We start from the raw sequence: 23,288 nt of genomic DNA on the forward strand, positions 1-23,288 counted from the left end.
AAAGGAGTTGAGCATTCTTTGGAAAGGTCTGTAAAATCACTACTTGAGAGTCATTATTGCTTGTACAGTACTTGCATGGACTTCAGGAGCTTCAAAATTTGCTTGGCAAAAATAAAGGACTACAAAACTGTGCAGTAAAAGTTCTAAATATACCCACTGTTTAATAGTGGCCTCACAAGGACCTGTATAATATTCATGAGAGCCATCCATTCTCTTGATATCTCCTGTACCTCTTCACTATCAGACTACCAAGCTACAATAATTGTCTCTATAACATATTTGGTAATCTGTCCTCTAATGCATAGACCTTGAGATATGGTCTACATTTTGCGGTAGCATGCATTCTTAGTAGCTAAATGATGTAGTACAGCCAGCAATACTGACCAGATGCAATACTGTGAAGGCACAATTCAGTTTGCAGCAATGGAAGTCTGAGTTCTGGCTGTATGTGGAAGAGAATGGATTCAGAGAAAGGCTCGAAAATGTCAGGACCATGCCCATGAAGAGACCCATGTAACAAATAAGAAGAAAATTACAAAAGGTTAAAAGCTGAATCATAAGATGCCTTCCTTATTTCTGAAAGAGGTCCATTGGGACATACGAGTAACTACTTGGAAAATACTATTAATTATGAATATTAGGGACTTCTGTTTTATACTATTTTTGCATAATATTGGTCTACTCTTTTTGTCTTACATGTATGTCTTACTTGGTTCTGATTTCTAGATCTTTCTTTTTCTTGACTCATTCAGTCTTAGGGTCTATCTTGTGGTTTCTAACATGTAATGAAGTATCTGAAATTTCTAAAAGCATTCTAGTCTTTTTCTTCAGGACTAGATGCATTATTTAGCCCTTGGATATCAGATTCGGAGATCTAATTACACAATGGTAACTTGCATGCAGACATTTGTATTTTCATAGCTGGTTAACTGCTCACTGCAATGAATGTTAGCGCATAAACTTTCTGTACTCCAGAAACAACTGTTTACATTTGGGACTGAAAATGTAGGCAATAGTACTAAATTATTATTAATTTCTTCAAGAATATTTTTTCATGTCTTTCTAACATTTCTTCAAAATAATAGGCTATTTTAGAGCTATGAGGACAAACAGTACCTTAAAATCAATAGAGTTACACCTGGGTTAGCTTTGGCTGCGTGAAAGACAAGTCAGAAATAACAGCATTTTTGGGAGAAAGGAGATCACGTAACTTCAACTCTTAAAATATCATCATATGTTAGGGGGTTTTTTTATTCTTACTGTATGTCTTCTATAAACAAATGCCTTAAGGAGGAAGTTCGTTACACTGACTGAGACATCCATGTCGATCCTTCCATGAGGGGTGACAAGAGGAAGATAATGTTTCTTCCAGTCTGGGAAATACACTGTTATAGCCTCCTCCATCTCAGGGGTCTCTCTGAGAATGCTGAACCAACTGTGACTATCTAGTAGGCATTCCCACCTTTCCTAAATTTGAAGATGGCAGACTCTGTTAAAACGTACTTAAAAACTCTATCCTCTCTCCTCAGTAAAACCTCTTGCTTCCAAGGTGATTTATTATGTAAGTAGTACTAAATTGTCAAAGCAGATAAATTTAGAGGGCAGTTAAACAAGTTTTAATTTTCTCTTTGAAAGTTAAAAATAATTCTGTCTTATATACCTGAATTGAGTTGATTAATTTACATTTTAAAGAGGGAAGGATGTTGTATTATTAAGTTTTAATTAGGTAGGACCTCTCAGCTCTGATAACACAATATATACAATGCCTGTTCTGACTGCATATGTGTAGGTAATTTAATTATCATGTTTCTCCAGGTTGGATTCTTCTGTTTTATTTCAGTGATACCTAGTTCTTTTTAATTTTGAATCAGTTTGATTTGTCATTACCTGAAATGTAGCTTTAATTTGGCAAATGCAAAGAAACAAACCATACAAAAATGTTCAACAATGTTCATTTGAAAATAATAACATTTCCTTCAGATTTACAGATGCTTTTATGCACCATGCTGTTTTAAAATATACTTTTCTGTAAATATGCAGTTGCATGAAAATTCAGCTGGATATTCTTTATTTAGAGGGAGCAAATTTCAGTTGGCTGCGGAGCAGCAGTGATATGGACTGGTTGGTCTCTACATGTCTACATCTGTGGCTGAAATTTTGGCCAGTCACCACATTTTGAGAAAAAGACCATAGCCAATTTAATTTTTATGTCTCTCTGAAAATTTAATCAGAATACTTTTAAACTACAATATTAGACTGTTGGCACAAGATTCCAGATACTTTATATACTATCCAGAAATGCACGAAAAAAATTGAAACATAAGCAGATATTGGATAGATAGATATATCTGTTTGACAATTGTATAGTAAATGTGTATTTTGCTATTTACCTCACAGAATATGGATATAGTTATACATCTAATCTCTTTGTGTAACTATTTCCATTGGATATGTAAATACAGTAACTGTAGGCACAAATTACCATAATTGGCCATTTTATGTGCAATTATCTGATTTTCTTACTTAATGTGGTAATTGTACACAAAATTAGACTGCAATTGCCTGTTCATCTATGCAGTTCTGTCCATGAAATATTGAAAATCTAAAAATAAATTCTAATAAACTATGCTTGTGATTTGTGGGTATAGCACTGTACATTAAAAAATTGCTTTGTCTAGTCCTATATAAAGGATACATTAGAAGTCACTAGAGCACAAAAAGCATATCATGGGTAGTTGATAGATTATTGCAGCCATGTAGTATTGTGATAGTATATATTTTAACCTGAATTTATGGTCTATGTAATAGAGAAAGACCACGTGGTGGTCTGAATAATGCATAATGATTCAAATAGTTATTAGTCATCAAGCCACGTCTGCCAATGGAAACTTCTCACTTTCGACCTGGCTCTTCTCCAGCTTCTGTCTTCCAGTTTAGCAGGAAACACATTCCAGCCTCTGGGATCTTGTGTGATGTTGCAGACACCTGAAGAGTTTATCTATCTGCAGCATCAATTTATCTGAATGTATTGATCTGTCTCTTCTGTCTCCCAGGTTCATATGAGTCGTTTTAAATTACAAGATGAGATGAAAATGACAGCAATGTTGTTAAAACCACAAACCTGAGAATTAAGTTCTTGATTATAGAATTAAAAACAGTTACCAAAAAGGAAAAAAAAGTTTTCCCCCTTTCCACCTTTCTAGATATTACTGTGCAACATGGATTTTCTTATCCTAGCTAGCTTTTCAGTTAAGAGGCCAAAGCTTCATTTCTCTGATTCTCTCACCCTTTCTGTCTTTCAAAAGACAAGTCTTTTTTTCTATTTTCAGTTCTCTGACCCCAGAACTTTCTTCAGTTGTTTCCTTGAGAAATACAGCCTATGGATTCAGATTTATCTCTTCTCCTTTCTTTAGAATTGTATTTCTACCCTTCTCTAGTATCTTTTCTGAATTTACATTAATTTTTTATTTCTTCATATGACACATTAGCTTATTGGCTTTCTACTTTTACAACATTTTCAAAACTGTCACGACATTTTATAAATCATATATCGGAAGAGGCATTCAATGTACATACTTTTAAAATTTATAGTGTCTAGCCTATTTTAAGGCTTCATAGAGACAACATAAGATATATTAATAATATAGATGGCATATAGAATTCAGAGAGCTCTATAAATTACTTCCTTCCTCTCTGCCTGAAGTTATTGGTCTGTTTGGGATTGCAAGTATACAGACAGAACTGGACGAAAACAATTAAAGAAGATACTGCTTATTCTCAATCTTTATTTATTATTAAGATTATTAAATAGTGTTTGGGGAAAGACTTGGGGGGCATTGCTTTATAAAGCAGAAACTTATTCAGTCCACAGCATACAAATACTCATATGCCTTAAAACGCACAAGTCCATCTCCCTGGAGCCCTGAGAAGACTAGCTGCTTATGTGATATGCTAAGTCTTTCTAATATCTACAGTTGCTATTTTGCCTTCTTCCAAGCTTTGATTGTTGTCTTGATAGTAACTTTTATAGTGATATATGAAGCTAGCCTTGTGCCTGATATATTTTCATTACACAGTTTTTCTGTGTAATTTCACTACTCTAATAACAAACTGCTATGATTTAAAACCAGTTAAACTGAGAAGAGAGACTTACGATAAGTGTCAGAGTATTTCTAAGAGAAGGACTCAACTGATTTCAGGAACAGTTGAATCAAGGAGGGTTACAGATTTCGGCATATCATGAGCAACAAGGTTTTTTGGGGCATATTGTTAAAAATGGGTTGGGAATAATGTGGACACACAGGGACCTGATCTGCTTGAGAGCCACAAAGCTGAAGTATTAATGTATTATTAGTAAAATTTTAGTGGAGTCATTCTGAAGCATTTAACATGCATTACCATACATTATATTACAAACCCTGCCTGTGTAGTGATCTCATGGTGGCAATTTATAGAAGCCGAGCAGTTCTATTGTGTGATTAAATATGAATTTCTGAAGCTTTTGTTTTGTTTTAACAGAACAATGAAAATGAAACAGCACTGCATTGTGCAGCTCAATATGGTCATTCAGAAGTAGTTGCTGTTCTGTTAGAAGAGCTAACAGACCCTACAATAAGGAACAACAAACTAGAAACACCTCTGGATCTGGCAGCACTTTATGGACGTCTGCGTGTTGTAAAAATGATCATCAAAGCATATCCAAACCTGATGAACTGTAATACAAGAAAACACACTCCTTTGCATCTTGCTGCACGTAATGGCCACAAAGCTGTTGTACAGGTGCTTCTGGAGGCTGGAATGGATGTCAGCTGCCAAGTTAGTGTGTAATTTCTTTCTTTCCTTCTTCCCTTCCTCCTTTCTTCCTTTCTTTCCTTACTTTCCTTTATCATTAGAATATGATTCAAATGAAATAACTTCTTACATTTTTTCTTTTAAAATACACTTGCATTTACTTTGCTAGAAATGCTGCAAGGTGATATATAATACAGATTTATTTTTTACAACCCAAATGATGTGTTCAAAGGGATAACTTAAGAAAGATACATGTCTTCAAAGCTAAGTATATATTTTAATGTTGTCTTAAGACATGTAGATACACAAATCATATCAACTGTTCGTGTAGGTGTATATATATACTTTTTTACCACGTTGGCTTTAATGATACTAAGCTGACTTGCTAAAGCTATGGCCCTTAATAGTCATAGCAATCTGAAACAATGTTTGACTGAGAACTCATTTTCTCAGGGTTATCCCATTCTAAACCCAAAGTTACTAAGTAATAATAATTTTGATTTTCTGCTTTTCTAAACACTTGTTGTATAAATCTAAAAGAAAATTCTACAGCAATACACTCTTGCAGCAACTGACTCAAACCTGTTAGCTGTTTGGTGCATCTAGTTCTATGCACAGTAAGTTATAATGATGTAAAAGGAGTAACTTCAAATAAAAGAGACATAGATGGGAACAGACACAAGGTACAGCAGCAGTAAATTTTATGTCCAGTTCTTTGTAGTGGAAAGTGTCCAAGCCTTTTAACTACAGAGGACCCGCTTCTGTTATGTGTGAAGTCTTGCCTCAGACTTATGATTTCTCTTGATTTGATTGACAGCACTGTGTTTGAGTTTAAAGTGTATTTTATCTTCAGATTTAAAGTAGCCTTCTTGCTATCTGGGTATATATAATATGCTTTGAATTAAGGTTATTTCAGCTTTATATCTATCTTCAGATAAACCAAACAACCAAACATAATTACATCTATTTTAGAGTCACAGCAGGCATTCTTTACCAATAGGCGACTTAATAAATCTTGTGAACTTTGCCTAAACTTTGACTAAGTTTTATAACCATTTTAATCTTTAGATGCATTTAATCAAACAACACCTTTGTACACATAACTCCCTTTTATACAGAAAGATTGCAGCTGGATTCCATGCACTTTGTTATTTCTGGATTCTTCCATCAAGGTCATATTTTTCAATTTTTGAGGAAAAGAATGTGAAGTGGGAAAGAAAAGATAGATTTAAAAAAAACCCAAAGCAAACCAGAAAGTATTAACATATTTTAAGATTAAAAATGGATATTCTCAAATGCCTTCAAAATGAAAACGTGGTAAAATTGTTTTGCTACTTTTATTAGCTCTAGTATCTTTTGAGTTAGCATTGCTACTTGCTTCAAACTATTTCAGACTGAAACACTTTTTTTTCTGTGGTTTGCCTACTTATGTATTTGCCTACCATTATGCTTCCGATTTAATTGGCTTTTGATTTTCTTTACTAGAAAGTGATACACTTGCAAAGGGGAGTACAAGCAGCTCTTTTGTTTCAGATGTCCTTTACTATTACTACATCTTCAGTAATTTAGAAAAGTTTAATGCTAAAGCGACACATAACAGAACCCTTGAATACATGTTTCTGCATGTATAATTTCTCTTCTATCTCTAGCAAATGAATGAGGAAAAAGTCAGAAAGAAACTGATGCCTGGACTGATGCTTAAGAAATAGAATAATTGAAGAAAAATAGTCTCTGTCATGGCAACTTACAAACTGATGGTTACATGAGGGTTGAATATTACACAATGCTTTTATGAAATTTCTTCTTCCTCTTATGTAATCTAGATAATTTTAGCACAACTGTGAATTCTCCTAAGCCATTTCTATCTATAGTTATACCAAAAGTTTTTCATTGGTCTTTAAAAAATATAGTGGCTGCAAATTTTGTGCAATCTTCTTTTAAGAAATGAGAGATTCTTTTCGTAATGGTGATCTGTTTACAGATTTTTACACTAAAATTCTAGGAATTTTTGTCTTTTTAAAAAATTTTAATTTGTTTTAAGTAATTTATATTCTTATTTTTCTTAGTTATTCTTAGGCAGGGGGGATTTTAAAATTTTATTTTATTTTTTGCACTGGGTAATCTTGTTTCTTCTGTGTTTGTCCGACTTGCCATAAGGAAATACCATTTATGTATTTTCTCACCAGTATGCACATTCTCCATCAATATGTTCCTTTTCATTCAGCATCTTAGCATATTGGCAAGCTGGCTCTGTACATATTGTTAACTTATTACTTCTATAACCTCTGAAAAATTCTTTGTTGATGATTACTGGCAGCTTGTTAAACTGAGCAGAGCATACAATATCAGCCTGTTACATAAAACTGAACTCAGCTCTTTTAATATTAATTAAATTGCTCTGCATCAGTGATTGGGAAAGAACAATATACAAAGTATAATCCCATGTAAATAAAATTGTACACATTCATACATGTTAAATAAATTCAGCTTATCAGCAGTAAATAGCTCTCAAAGTGTTGAGAGACAATTATAGAAGTAGCCTATCTGCTATCACTCTGTAATTGTAAATATTTATTTGTTTAAATGGGAAGTTTACTTTAGCCATGTTATCTTTCTCTTCTGTACTCCCTCAGCACTTTTAATCATAGCAAATATTTGGACTAATAATAGACAGCATTTAATTTTTGATTGAATTAATCACACATTTTATTCATTTCCCAGGTCTATCCAATATCCTTCAATCTGAAATTATTTAGAAGTGGGCAATACAAATCTGCTTCATCTCTTTATGCTTTGAAGTTTTCATTTAAATTGAAACATATGAAAAATACACAGGTTTTGGGTGAGTGATAGATTTTGGGCCCTCAGTAAAATAAGATACTGCACAGTTCAGTGTGTTTCATGTAAACAGTAATTTTATAATTGTAAATACCTTAAAAACTTGGCCCCTTCTGCTTACCCAACTTTCGTCTATCCCTATTTGCCTTCCCTGTCTGTTCCAGTAATGATGGCAATTTCCATTGCTTATCTCTGTAGTTCTTCTGCAAAGAGCTATGCCCCTTCCTTTTTGCTGTCACTATGTATGGAGGATATTCCATGAATCAGTTTGCAAAGCTACCATTCTGTCCTTCAGATTATGTCTGAAATCCATATCAAAACTATAGGAAACTGCCTATGAATAAGGACTAGACAAGTGACATAATTACAAGCTCTTGCATATGGTTAAAAAAATCTCTAATTAATAAAACCCTTGATGCTTTTATGTGAGCCTGCAAATTGTACGCCAAGTTGATTTGTGTGTCCTGGTGTTCCTACTGACAATGTCCTTCTATCCTTGCTTGCTTTGTGTGTCCAGCTGTGACATTGTACCTGTATTTAGCTGTAAGCTACTTGGGGCAGGGACTGTTTTATTATATGCTTAGCACAATTTGTGCTATAGTTCTCTATATTTCATATACAGAAAACTTATGCCAGGGAATCAATATATAATCCATTGATACAAACTCAAGCAGACATTAGCTCACTGTGTTCATGAAAAAATACCAGCATTTTTTGCATTAAATATCACTGTGGAAGAATTTCCAAAGATAATGGTAGTGTTCACTTTGCCAGGAAAATATGATCCAAGGCAAGGAAAGCTTCAGGAAGTAAAGCAGTGAATATTGTCTATAAATCTTAAGTTTGCTTGCTCTAGTGTAGACAACTAGAGTATATTAGCACATAGGTACACCATTATAAGTGAAAAAGATCTACCTAAAAACTCTAGCACATCTTAAATAATATATAGAAATTATCTGCAACTACATTTTTTAATCCTTCCAATTTGTGTAACATGCTTTATTGCACCAGGAAAAAAAAACCCAACTTTATTTTTATCTTCAAGTAGTAGGCCACATCTACTCAGCCAGTCCTCCAAGTTTCTCTTGGCCCTGTTCATCCTGAGGCTCAGCATTTTCCGTATGTTAAAATGGAGTTTGGTAACTGAACTCTCTGGTAACAAGGACATTTCTGCCTTCTGGACAGTTTTTGGGTCGAGGGATCTGATTAACTTGTTATTTATTCACTATTACCATGAAATCCTGCCTAGGGCTTTTAAGATTTACGTCAGCATTCATCTTTGTGACATCTCATGCAGGATTACACATCTGCATCTTACAAGTATGCCTTCAGTCTCCATATTCCCAGACTGATTTTAGTTCAGTTTCGTGGTAATATCTCACCTCTTGCTCAGAAAATCACCTATATAAGGGACAGATCATTCCACTGTTTATATGGTGTGCCTTTCAAATTCCTCTTTCGAACAGACTGTAATATATATCTCATTTCGGGGATATGGCATTCATTAGCATTGTTTGATAGCTTGGATTTGTAAAGCAATGACTGCCCCAGAATTCAGGGCAGTGCAGAATGCCTGTAAAGCATTTCAGGATCATGTTCAGATATGACAGGAAATATTACGGTAGAATAGACCAAGAAGTGAGAAAGTATGAAATGAAAAAACTGGCATTTGGCTTTGGATTCCTCTCCCAACTATGAATTACGTATGTAGGTGGCTTAAGTTTCTCTACTCCATTTATGCATATCAGAGCTTTGGTTCATTGTTACAGAACTATCTTCTGGCTCTCAAGTTACCCCCAGGTAGATTTGTTTGTCTTCTTAGACATCCACAGGAAATTTCCTCTTCTCATGTTAATTTTCTTTCCATTTCTTATGAGATGTATGCTTTCATCAAGGAAAATATTACTTCCCTTTCCTCCAGTGGAGAATTTTGATCGATAGAAAGGACTGCTGCCAGTTCTGACAATTATTATAACAGGATCTTTTCCACCCCTGAACTGAGGAGTCTGAGGATAGATGCTCTTCCTTGTCCTCAAAGCTGTTGATTCAGCATGCTGGAACATTAATCTTTCTCAGTCTGAGATCACACCACAGCAAGGGATTCTAGATAGCTGTTGTCACTAAAGTATGTCCATTTTTTCCATTAAAAAATGTTCCTTATTAATATTAATACAGAATGATCTCTACAATTTTAGTCAAGGTGCAGCTGGTTCCCATCTCTGCCATTCATCCTCAGTAGGACTAAAATTTAGTGCTCAGGCCTCCTATAACATTTGGACCTCTGTGGATTTCATTGTTGGTGTATACATCACTAGTTATTATCCCTGGCAGAATCACAGAATGGTTGAGGTTGGAAGGGAACTCTGGTCCAACCCCCTTGTTCAAGCAGGGTCACCTAGAACAGGTTGCCCAGGACCATGTCCAGACAGCTTTTGAATATCTCCAAGGATTGAGACTCTACAACCTTCCTGGGCAACCTGTACCAGGGCTCAGTCACCTGCACAGCAAAAAATGTTTCCTTATTTTCAAACAGAACCTCCTGTGTTTCAGGTTTTCCCCATTACCTCTTCTGTCACTGGACACCACCAAGCCTGGCTCAGTCTTCTTTACACCCTCCCTTCAGATATTTGTACACATTGATGAGATCCCCCATGAGCGTTCTCTTGTCTAGACTAAACAGTCCCAGCTCTCAGCCTTTCCTCATAGAAGAGATGCTCCAGTCTCTTAATCGTCTTAGTGACTCTCTCCAGTGGCTCTGTATCTATCTTGTACTGGGGAACCCAGAACTGGACAGAGTACTGCAGGTGTGGCTTCACCAGTGGTGAATAGAAGGGAAGGTCAGCTCCCTTAACCTGCTGGCAACTCTCCTCCTAGTGCAGCCCAGGATACCATTAGCTTTTTTGCTGCAAGGACACATCGCTGGCGCATGTTCAAACATGACAGAGTATGTTCAACTGTAGTGAATATGTTCAAATATGAGAGAGACATTCCTCTTTTCTCAAAACAGTGAGTGATCAATTGTGATTGAGCCCCTATTTTGGTGTTCTTCTCTGGCAGGTTACCGTGCCAAACTTCTCCCCAGTTGTGGCTTTTGAATTTCACTACCTGTCTTTCCAAAGTCAAATATTTTGGGAGTCTAAGCTGTACTTCACATCCTTGATGACAGGGAACTCTATGTTAATAGTACCAGGTCCACCCAATAGTCTTGAGGTTTATTCATGTCAGTAAGTGACCAATCCAAAGGAAATGCCATATCCGCACAAATACCAAAGAGGATAATAGGCTTTGTCAAAGCCTTTTTCAAGATTGCTGATGTCAAGCCTTTTTCAGTAATCAGATAGCTTTCAGTGACTTTTCTGAGAACTGTTTTCATTCCCAGAAGCTTCTGAGCTGCACCTTAAGCTCTGCGTGTACCTTTGTGGTTGCACTATGTCATTGCAGAGTTATCCAGTGTTAAAGTCAATTGCAGTTACTGGAAAACTCCTGTAGATATTGTTTGAGTAAAGGATTCTGAAACCATCTCTAAGTAAATCTGAATATTTAGTCTTCTTGTTCAGAATAAGTCTGTGAATGTTCATCTGGATTGCTCCTGAAAATGGAAAGATTAGAAATTGTTTTGAGATATGTATTTATTTCATATGTATATTCTGTTACTGACTTCCTTCTCCTCTCCGTTATACTGTTAGTATACCTGATGTGCTGGATGTAAATGACATTGGGCATGCTCTACTTTATACGTCCATGTACTAAGTATGAAGAAAGATAAAAAGTGAGTGTTCCTATTACGGACATAACAAAGAGTTTTCAGGCTCAATTGGTAGGACATATGTACACTTACTGTGTGCTCACATCCCATCTCAGGATGTCTGATTACTTCTAAATATCCTGTCACTGCATCGCTGTAACACTGGTGCATTATGATACAACTAATAAATAATGAATCACTATTTTATTTCAGAGTTAATTTTTTTGTGTGTCTGTAAAGTCTTTCCACCATAGCAAGCATGACAATGGTGCATTTCGATACAATACAGAAAAAACAAATTCAAGCAGTAACACCTTTAACATTTGCCCACAAATAAAAAACACTCAAAATCTAATTTACTATCAAAACAAAGGAGATGAGCCAGAGATTCAATGAGATCTAGTAGTGCTTTAGCTAGTGCTAATGCTATTGTATAGAAAGGCATTCTGTTCAGATTTTTCAGTAAGTCAGCAGTATAAAATACTAAGAAAAATAGCTTGTTAAGAGACGTAGTTTGTTTTTCAGTACTGTAAATTTTATCTGAGCAAAAGTCCATTCACAAAGAATTTTGTGTCACAGAATTCTGCAAAATCAGATTCACAGACATCTAAGGTAGAATTTAAATTATCTAAACATAGGCATCTAATGCTGTTGGAGGTGCCTTAGGGTATCGAAGACATCTGTATGGGGCAGATATGATGCAGATCAAATGTGAGCATCAACTGGAACATCAGCTGGAGGCCAGGTGGGATATTCTAGGGCATCTCTCACTGGGCAACTGAATTGACCTTCTAGGGTGTGATCCAGTTTCAGATTAAAACACCTAAGGGTAGATGTCCACATGTAAACTGGCTGACTCTGCTGAACAGCGATGTTCCACTGACAGTATTGACTGGATTTTCACTGCCTATAATAGGAGTTTAGAAATTTTACACAAATGCAGGCTTGTTAACTTGGAGTTGTATTACATCCCTACTATATTTTCTTATATAGTTATTAATTTCTGTAGTAGAACTGACAGCATTTATGTGGTTATCTTGAATAATAAAAAAAAAGTTATGGTAGTATTTGTTCTTGCCCATTCAATGTTTTTTATGTGTAGATAAAATATAGGGGAAAAAATAAATACTTCTTTTCTAAATGTATTCTTTTCAAAAGGATTCACTGGTATTTTAATTTGCATTTTAAATGTCACAATTTTTTTTCTAGACAGAAAAAGGGAGCGCACTACACGAAGCAGCCCTATTTGGAAAGGTGGAGGTAGTACGCATTTTGCTTGAAACAGGTAAATCTGATTTACAGGAAACACTGAACAAATATCCTTGATATTCCTAATCTGGTGTATGCCTCCTCAAGTTTTGGTTATACAAATTACTGTTACCTTTCTCAGCCTTTGCAAATGTAATCACATGTACCTCTCAAAACAGTGTTCTTTTAGAACAAGAAATTACTGTACACAGAGAACAAAAGGAATGTTTTCACTAAGACTCAGAAATTCCATATATGACTCAGTGTATGCCACTGTATTCTGAGAGTAAATGTATTCTGAGAACAAAATGGCAACATAAAATTTTGTTATTCACTCTGAAAGACAGCCAAGAATATTCTTTGATCTAGAGGTCAGAAGACTCATGTTCACATTTATTTCCTTTACTTAGCTATACCTAACAAACACACCATCCTGCTTGCTCCTTCATTTCCTGGATAAACTTTGAGTGCCTGTGAAGAAAGGGGAAGGGACTGTGTCTCCGAGAATTGCATTTGTCCTGAAAGGACAGGAGAACAGGGATGTAGAGTCCCAACAAACCCATCTACTACATAATAAGAGTTTCAGAATTGTTGCAGGTAAATTACTCATCTAATCAACTGTCTTCTCAGATATATGAGAAGACCAATGAAAATGAAAATACGTAGAAATTACTTCTCTGAGATACGTGAACTTCCATTACACTGAGGGATCTCATTGGTCTTTATTATCAGTGCTTGTGGGGTTATATATTGCAAAAGAAGGTATGTCCTACTCACAGCTCCTCATCTCAATCTCAGGTAGTGCATACCTGATCTGAGATCTGTTTTCAGGAAAAAAGGTCCTTCCAAAATGCTGTCCTGTTTGGATGAATAAGAAGGAGGCAGAAAGGGATCTTCACCTGCCCTCAAAAAGGCAGAGCCTTTTTATATTAATTCACCTAAAAGAGGAAGGACTGGAGAACATCACACAAAATAGGAAGCCCTTAGACCACAGATAAAGAATACCACTTATAGATTAGTACACGTTATAGCCTCTGCCAGAGTACAATTGTACAAGACAGTGGAGTAGAATCTTCACTGTGAAATCCTTCAACCCCAAATGCTCTGCACTTCTGCAACACTCCCCACCTTCTGCCTTTTTTATCTAACAATTCCCTTTTCTCTAGTTCTGCTTCAAAAAAGACTCAGAAGATGTTATAAGTAGCTACTGCAAAGGAAAGGTGTAAGTTGGTGTGTCTGGCCCCTGAAAATTGGCTGCCACTGCTAATTAGCCCAGCAATATTTGGCTTTATTTTCAGTGAGAAAACAAATATCTCTTTCTCACAAAACAAATTAGGAAACTCTCCATCAGGTCAGGAAATGACAAGAACTGCAGCCTTTTCTGCTAAGTAGAGAAATCCTTCCATGCTTCCAGAATGTCCTTATAAATCCTGCTTCCTCTGATTTCCTCTGTTCAGTGTCCTGAGAAGAATCTCATTCTGTTTGTTAGGACCTTTCATGCCTTTACTTTTTGTGAAAGTACATCTAAACTAAAAAACAACTTCAGTCTTCTACCATAAGGCAAACATTTCCGAAGTAGCCCCTACAAGACAAAGGTGGAGAGTCATGCAGTGTCATGTACAATAGGCTCTCTAAGACCTATCCAGGATAAGCCTCAAACTTATTTATGGTTACGTTCACAGTTTGAGCCAAACAATTGCTTTGTCAACAGTCTGAACAGTCTGTGAGGAAATGCTCTGGCTGTTCACAGAGCCCTTATACTACATATGGGTATTTTGGTCAACTCAGAGCAGGAATTTCAAACATGTCGCCATGAAGTAAAAAACTTTTAAGGTTAATAACTTTTTCAGTATTGCTCCCAAAACACGTATTGGTACTATGGACTAGAAAATCCACAATGAATCAGAGCAGTTTGGGGAGAATTAGAATCCAGGAATGTAGGAAAAACATTCAGATAATTTCTTGATTTTATAAAATATTATTTTCAGGATGGCTGTTTCTTAGGAACAGTCTGTTAAAATAATCCCAAGTTTGGTTTAAGAAGCTTACTTTATGTCCCCGTGAGTTACAGAAACATAAAAGCAATCCATGTCAGCATGTGAATTTTAGGCTACTCAAGCTTTAAACAGAAATGGATGCTGTACTTCAACTATAACACAGCTGTTAATCTGCTACAGTTGTACAAACGCTTGCATTCAATTTGCCATATAATTGAGCCTGATATACCACATTTATAATCTGAAGTACTTGGGGTTAAAAATTCTACCACAGATCATTTTCTTTTTCAGGAATTGATACCAACATAAAGGACAGTTTGGGTAGAACAGTTTTGGATATTCTTAAAGAACATCCATCTCAGCAGTCACTCCAAATTGCAGCTCTACTTCAAGGTAAGTCATATTCAGTTATACATTTGTTAGAGACAAATCAGAATAGCATGGAGGAATATTAAGATATATAGTAATTTCTACTCTTTAAATATTTCATTATACAAAAGAGTAGTCTTTTGAATTAAAAATACAAAATTCTTGTTTGCTAGATACAGAAAAATAGTGGTTGAATATCTGAATTTCAGAGTAAACCCTTTCTTTTTTTCGGACAATAGACTTTAGCATGGTGTGTCACTTATAGTTACTCTTTGTACATTCTTCATTACAAAATAACATATTGTAATATTTCACTGCAGTTCCATTAAATTGTGATGGTAAACTACAATTGAAATGCTTGATTTGTTCTTAAATAACAACTATGACTGAAAGATGATGACAAATTTTCAAAACATTTCGTTACATTTTTCTCATTTTCCTTAAATTTAAAAAAAAATTAAACCAGGCAGTAACTCTCGTCATTATAGCAGAAATAATATAATTTTGTTGTATATACATTTGTTCTCATTCCTCATCTTACTTTCGTGGTGTAAGACTGATGGAACTCCATTGTTTACTTCAATTTTTTACTCTAGAAGATGGCAGTAAAGTGATGAAACATGAGCTAGTACATAACTCAGTGTTAAACATCATACCTTCTCTTCTGTGCAGTTTGTTCCCTGCATTTTCAGATTAGTCTTTCATGAACTGTGCTTGACAGAGGAGTTCCCTGCAGGTATCATTGCTGCATCTCCACCTGTATTGATTATTCCCATATTTAAATAAGCCATTTTAATCAGTTCAGTGTTGGTTCTACATATGAACTAGCTCATGCTTCAGTCTCCTGCATAACTGTATTTCATAAGAACATTTCCTAGAGAAAATGATGTCATGTGGCCACACTGTGTCCTTCAGGTTCTCTTTTCTGAATAACTTCCAAATGTGTTAGCCAGCTTCAGTAAAGTTTTCCAATGAGATGACGGACTGAAGATAGAAAGCTCCTATAAGTATAATGAAAATTTTGCAGCTGGAGGAGAGGTATTCTCTTAAAGAGTAGATTCATGTTATAGCTGAACTGAATTAACAGCTTGCCTTGAGGTCTCCCTCTCTCCCTCCTTCCTATTTTCTTTTTCCCTTTCCTCCATTCCCCCGCTTCTTCCTCCCCTACTTCCAGCCACACAGTTCCCTTCCATATTCCCTGCTTACAGGAGATTGCAAAGTGATCTGATTCAGTTCATGAACCAGTAATATATAAAATATATAATTTATTGTATTACCTATATTTAATAGTATGTAACAATAATAAAAAATAAGATTATAATTATATAAATATACATTTGTTTGTTTTAATGAACTTGCCTCCTATGTGATTCAGGTCCCAGAGTTAGCTCTGTCCCAGGTAACTGGCAGAAATGTGCATCAAAAAATGGGGAGGAAGATATGGGTGAGGGAAGTAGGACTTCCCCCTATCAGCAGAAGGGAGTTCCTAATTTGACTCAGGCTGTATGGTGAAACTTCAGCCTTTATGTCCTCACTGAGCTGCAGCATGAACTACTATGTAGAGGAAAACAGGGTTAATATCATACTGAAACTTCTTCAATGGCAGGAAAAGGGTCAGTCAGAGCTTCCACTTTCTTAGACATCCAAATCAATCATCCTTCAGGTATTAATCTAAGATTCATTACAATGTCCCATCACCAATTAAACTAATTTTCATTTTAGTATCTCTGTATTGTTCCATTTTCTCCTTAGTGTGATAACCTTGCAGTCTCAACCCCATTGATGAACAAAGTTTCTTCAGGTACCCTTGCTTTATGAAAAATAGAGCGCCCAAATCCCTCTGAAGGGTTTGTCATGTTGATGGATCAGTACCTGCCCTTAGTTTTTACCACAAAAAAAAGAAATATGTCAATTTCAAGGCTTTTTGGTGCTTTGACATGCAATCTTTTTCATATGTGTGCCTTGAAAATATAAAGAAGACTGCTTAGTAGTTTCAGCTCATATTAGTATGACGAAACTGTGCTTGTAGCGAGCAGCTGTTTATTTTTGCTTTGTCTGCCTTATAGTCAGAAGTGATGTGCAAGGATGAAAAATGTTTACAAAGATGCTATTCTGAGTCTTAAGAAAACCTGAGGAGCCCCTTCAGAACTCCCTTGTGGAACCCCTTCAGAACTCCCTTGTGGAACCCACTGAGATTCTTTTTCATCAGCAAAGGGTTCACTGAAGCTTTAACCATCAAAGATAAAGTTTGAACTGTGAGCTGAAGTTGAAAAATAAAATCAGGAGTGGCAGGATTCAGTACTAGCACTGCTGATGATACAGTAGACCTACCCTCCTCTAAAAAGCCAGCTGAGTATACTCTTCACTGAAGTGTGGGCATTTATCCTGTTGTAGCTGAAAAATCAGTGAAGCACTGGGATTTTGGGAAACCTGAATGTACTGTAATTGAGTTCGACTTCAGTGGGTAATGAATTTCATGCAAAGAAAGGGCAATTGCTGAGAGAGTTAGTGGCTTCCAAATACATTCCTGTTAAAGCTCCTGTTTTCAGATGATTGTCTAGAGAAGCTTACATCTCTCCTTCATGTAGACTTATAGGAAAAAGAAATTAAATTAATGGTGTCAGACAATTACCAGATTTTGTAAGTTTCTTCCTAATTTTTTTCTTTATGCAGACACAATGGCACTGAATTGATTCTTTCACCTTGTTGCCAAGATAGAGTAAGATTTTATCACCTAGCATTCTCATTAATTTTTACCATTTCCCCCTTGCATTGTTATGAGTGTTACTGTACAGTTTATAGTACTAACATAGCATAATATTTATCCCTGCCACAAAACAGTAGCTTTCAAAATATAAAGCAAAGGCTGAAAGATGCCTATAAACAGACTGGCAGAAATGGACAAGGAAATAACGTGACTGGTATTACTGGTGAGCCTGATTGATAGGTAGTGTTCTGTCCTATATGCAGAGGGGTAACAGAGTTGTAAGAAAAGTTTTGAAAGAAAATGAGTTGGGTTTGAGGACATTTATGAGAAATTTCTTTGAAGGAGAAGAAAGTAATTTATGTTTTCAGAAGCAGTTCATGGAGGCAGTAATACTAAATCAATTCAGCTGATACTAAAACCTACAGGACTGGTAGCCTCCTGTGAATGAGGCCTCCAGAATTTAAGAATTGTGGATAGAAGTTTCTATTGGTGTTCTCCCTTTTTTTAAGAATATTTACAAAACTGCTTTTTACAGATTATAGGTTAAAAAGAAACAAAACCTTTTGCCAGTAAGGTTTTAGAAGTGATCCCAGTGTTTTTGTGATCTTTACATTTTTTCTCACTATCCTGAGAAAATAGTAATTGAAGTTTCTGCAAAAATATTTTTTTGTGTGTTTGCAAAGTCTGCCGTCTTTTTGGAGATTTTGGCGCATTATCTGATAGAAGGAAAATAAATTAAAAAAATCACTTTAAAGAGCAACGTGAAAAAGGCTGAGGAACCTATACACCACCTGAATGATTTTTTACTGCCTGTTAATTATAGATGGAATTATTAAAAATGACAGTTCAAGTTTTAATTCTTTTTCTTTCATATATGTCCCATCATTTTCTGTATCTTGCTCAGGTCTGAGTTGCATTGAACTCAATTAAAAATACATATTACAGTTGAGATTGTTTATGTGTTAATGAAGGAATAGCTGTTTAGGCATTATGTACTCAAAGAGTGGAGAATTAGAATACTGTGCCAAGTAAGGCCAGTCTAATGGATGCATTTCATCGATGAAGTGAAACAACAGCATTCAGTGCGGAAGCAGTTAACAGTATTGGCATTTAGGGCTTATAATTAGGCATTGAAGATAAAAGGGATGTTGCCAAGGCTAGCAGGCCTAAAATTAAACCGACCAGCTGTGTTTTAGTTTTAGCACATGTGAATGTGACGCAGGTGCATGCTATACCATCTTTCAACTCTTTCTCCACATCCCACTATGCTCTCTGTTAGAATCTTGCTCTTTTACTATTTGTGGAAGCAGAATTCTTGTTATTATGAAAAAAAGGAGATAGTAGATAAGCAGATGAAAGATGACACGAGCCCCGGGAAGGCACAGTAAGCTCTGCTGCATAGACAGTATGGAGGGAGATGTAATGGAAAGCTGTTTCCTCTCTCTTCTGCTGAAGGTACTTAAGAACCTAACATTGTTTGTACGTTACCGAATTATTCATAAATGGAAAATGCATAAGCAGCTGCAGAACCAGGACTCCTTTCTTCTCCCCTCTGCTTAAATAGCTTTGGTGTCATTAGCACTGGCTTTATTATGTGTATTCTCACTTTCTCTTTCTCTCCTGCTCTTTCTGTGTACAAGTAGATCTTCCATTCCCTTGAGTGCAGGAGGCCAACCTCACTGGAAGGATGGAATAGGTTTCCAGTCAAGGATTTAATTACAGCTGTGTGGGATGAAAGGAACTGGGATCTCAATCCCCCTTTGTTGTTTTTCTCTGAGGACTTCTCAGCTCCTTTTATAGGCTATTGTGCAAAAGCTGTAGAGTATTAACTATGTTTATGAATTAATTTAACTGCTGTTGTTTTGGAGACTGAAAGTTTAGCTGCTCCCACACCTATCTCAGGATCATAGCAGTACTTGAGTGCTTGTTTCTATTTATCTTTCCTGAACACGTGCACAAAAGTCTCCTTATGTGCCTATAACTTAAACATCCACTGATTTCAGGTTTCACCTGGGATTAAGTTAAACTTGAGTCATTCAGAATTGTCCTCTGAAATTTAGGAGACTGAAGTCAGCCTAGCCTCCATCTCAGCTCAAGTCTGTCACTTTAGCACACCTGACGGTAGCAGTTACCAGTGGGTTTTCTGTAACTGCTGCTGCTGCTGCTGCTGCTGTAAAGAGAAGAGGAATTGGTTCATGAAGCCTCAGATGGGCTCCTTCCCAGGGGAGCAAGTGAGCTGTTTTGGGTGGAGCTTTTAGAGAGCTCGTGGGCTGGGGCAGGGCTCAATGGAGCTGCAGGATCCTCAGCCAGGTTTTGGGAGAGCCCTGGGGAGGGCAGGAGGGTGCTCTGAAGATTGCTGCCCTTCAGGAAGACACAGAGTGAGGGAGGAGTAAGGATCTCCCTGCAGGGATATCGGCTGTGGAGGGGAGTGGTTTCTAATTCAGTTTTATTCCTCCGATCTAGTTACTTGGAGAGTCTTCTGTTTGAAAAGGTGAGTGTTCATATTTTTATTCTAATCAAATTTGGCTTTTTTAGAGTTTAAAAAGCCTTTTGGTCTCTTTTAGGGGAAGTCACTCTAGGGAGGAACTCTATGTGAATCCGCCCCATGGCATGGCTGAAGTAGGCTCTAAAAACAAAAGGGAAAGGAGCTCATACTTACTTAAAAAAAAAAAAAAAAAAAAAAGTTGTTTGGGTTCTTTTTTCCATTAAAAGGAAAAGTAAAAAGTTCTCTGAGGCTAATGTAGCCATTACTCTAAAAGCCAAGGTTTATAAATAAAGCAAAAATCTTGACCCTCTCACCTCACTGAGGAATTAGGACCTAGAGGAGCTGAAGTTGAAGCAAGCTGTGCTCTAGAGCCTGAGCTTTTACTGCCCCTGGAAGTTCAGCAGCAGCTCCAGCTGACCTGGGCCGTGTTCTCTTCATGGCTGACTTTCCTGTCTCTGACCGCTCTGCAGAGAGGCAGCTGTGTTTCCCTGCTTAAGTGTTAATACTTTCCCTTCTGCTTGGCTTTGGCGTTAACTGGTGTTACAGAAACTGAGAAGGCTGGAGTTCCAGCTGTTTGAACTCTCCAGTGCTTGTTACCTTCCTGGGTTCATATTCCCCACTGCTCTTATTTCCACTGCTGTGTGACCACTTTTATGCTATTACTTTTTGTGCACAGGGCCCTATTTAGATTGAGTGGGGCAATGTTAAAATCAGATAACTGTAGAAAAGAATGCTACTAAGCAGGCAAAGTTTTTGAGATTCTTAGTATTAATCGTCACTGAACTGTAGTCTGCTGTTTGAGTCAACAGAAGTAAAATACTCCATTCTTCCCAAAGCTGTACAGTGAGGAAACATCTCTGAAGCGTGTATTAACAGTAGTCATGCCGGCTGTCTCTGAAACATGGAACAGGATGACAGTAAGCTGGCGAAGGAAGCGTTATGAATCTGACAGGTCATGTCCCAAACAGCCTTTACTCTTCCCCTGTCATAAGGATGACGGGCTTTTCTCTAAACACTGTGAGACCACAGCTGGGGAAACTGTTCTGGTCATTAAGTGGTAAATTGACTAAGCTTGGCTTTGTTCTGAATTACCTTTCTTTTTTTTGAGGAAAGTGATAGAATCCAGAGCAATCTCTCTCAAGTACACCATAGTCAGAGCAGATGATGGTAGCAGTATCATCTTTTTCAATAAGTTTGGGCAGGCTTTGAAGATTAATTTCTAGCCAGCTGCAGGTGAATAGAATTTGGTTGCTGGTGGAAGCATCCACTGCTTGTGTGTACTTTGTCTTTGGCTCTTGACATAGACCACCTGTTTTGTGTGTTTCTTTGATAATATTATGGGTAAGTATACATTTACCTGGACTATAAGCCTGTCACGACTGAGTCCGTGTCTTTATGTCTCGTACATACCCGATAGAATTTTCTATAGTATAAAACCAAGTTAGAAGTCCAAATTTTTATGGGTTGCACTCTTACAAGGATGGCACGCTGCTGGCCCATTCTAAACCTCTACACCATACCTTGTGCTGAGCCTTTTGTAGAGGTTTTCTGGAAGGAACTCTGCAGTTTTTAATGTAAGCATTTATGAGACTTATATTGAACTTGGGATTTCCCCCTCAGAACTAGCCTTCAGCAGGTAAGTGCATTGGTCTGAAAGTGGGGCCTGACAAAGAATAAAAATAGAGTATTACTTTAAAACCACGGTCTTATATGAATATTGGACAGCAAGGTTAAAGTCCTTCATGATCTCCCCTGCGTTTCCTTTCCTAATAATATCTGTATTGATCCAATAATTTTAACACTCCCACCTGGTAGAACTTAATTTTAGATTTGCTTTTGGACAGTTGCACAATTATCAAGATAATATTTTCAGGCATGAATTCCTTTTTTCCTTTTATTTTTCTTTGGGACTAGCTTCCTTTTTATTTCTCCTCCATCTTGCACATTAACTTGACAAATAATATAGCTGACAGAGCTGGAAAACATTCCAGAGCATTTTGTTATGCTGCTGGTTTTCTCATGGTCTCTTACAGCTTATCTTTGCTTCTTTGCTTTCAGCACTACACAAAAAAAATAGAAGTGCCCATTTTCCTATGAAGAAATGTATGACAGATTATCCAGGGGACCATTGCTAGCCATCAAACTTAATATATGACATTTTCAAATCATACGTTCTTTAAAAAAAAACAACCTGCAAAGCATTCTGAAACTGCATGCTGTTCTCTGCCATTTCCAATTTAATTTTCTCAGATGTCTATTTTATCACAGATTGTATTTGGGGTTTGGGATTTGTTTAGCTTGCTGTTATTCCTGATTAAATAACAAGTGCGTTGTAGACTGTAGAAATTAAATCAGGGAGATTTCACTTCCCAGAAACTCTTTAGTCCTTCAGTGTGATATTGATGAAAGCAGTTATTGTAGTTTGCTTTTGTGTGTGTTGCAGCATGTAGTTCTGTTACTATCTGGTATCAGAAAGAACTTGTTTAAGCAGCTTTTGGAAAAATCAAGAAAATGCAGATGCAGAATAACTACCTGAACTGAGAACCAGTCACTCTGCTGGGAAAAAAGTGCCACTATTGCATAAATTAATTTCTAATTTATTATTTAATATTTGTCCTACAATAACATTCATTAAGGTCTTGATGTTCCATTGAGCTAGCCTGTGTACAAAAGCACATGAAAATAATGTATATATTTACACAAAAATAATAGTAATGAAATTGAAGTTTAGCATGTTCGTCATTCCAAGTTTTTCTCTTTTTATAAACATCGTCATGAAGGTGGGACAAGGGAAGCTTTAAGGAGGAAAAGCACAGAAATTTTAGAACACTGCTTTTTAGACTGCTAGTTTTAACCAAATTTTTGAGATTGCATTCTTTTTTTCTCATGTGCTATCTCTGTGCTGCAAGCAGAATATTTAGTTTTCTTAACAGTATCAATATATCTACTTATTGTGAACATCCTGAATATCTTGACTAAAAACTCTTCACAAATTTAGAACAAAAGAAGGCTCTTTCAACAGTAATAATATAATGGAACAGTTACACAGATATTTCAAGGAGACAGGAAAAACACAGGGATTGTCACAACTCATTACTCCTACAATGA

At 36.5% G+C, this 23,288-nt stretch overlaps 1 protein-coding gene across 8 annotated transcripts in view; it reads left to right on the plus strand.

Annotated features, from left to right (window-relative positions):
- Window positions 1-23,288, plus strand: part of ANKS1B (ankyrin repeat and sterile alpha motif domain containing 1B) — a 450,932-nt gene that overhangs the window by 61,804 nt on the left and 365,840 nt on the right. For 7 of the 8 annotated variants that reach the window (XM_050896179.1, XM_050896188.1, XM_050896196.1 and 4 more), the window contains exons 4-6: window positions 4,519-4,815; window positions 12,584-12,659; window positions 14,911-15,012. In XM_050896179.1, coding sequence (XP_050752136.1) covers window positions 4,519-4,815; window positions 12,584-12,659; window positions 14,911-15,012 — 475 coding nt within the window. Of the gene's footprint in view, window positions 1-4,518; window positions 4,816-7,512; window positions 7,634-12,583; window positions 12,660-14,910; window positions 15,013-23,288 lie in introns of those variants that run through there. The other variant, XM_050896218.1, reaches the window with a different exon arrangement.

The sequence above is a fragment of the Gymnogyps californianus genome, chromosome 1, assembly GCF_018139145.2.
Source record: "Gymnogyps californianus isolate 813 chromosome 1, ASM1813914v2, whole genome shotgun sequence".
Taxonomy (NCBI): domain Eukaryota; kingdom Metazoa; phylum Chordata; class Aves; order Accipitriformes; family Cathartidae; genus Gymnogyps; species Gymnogyps californianus.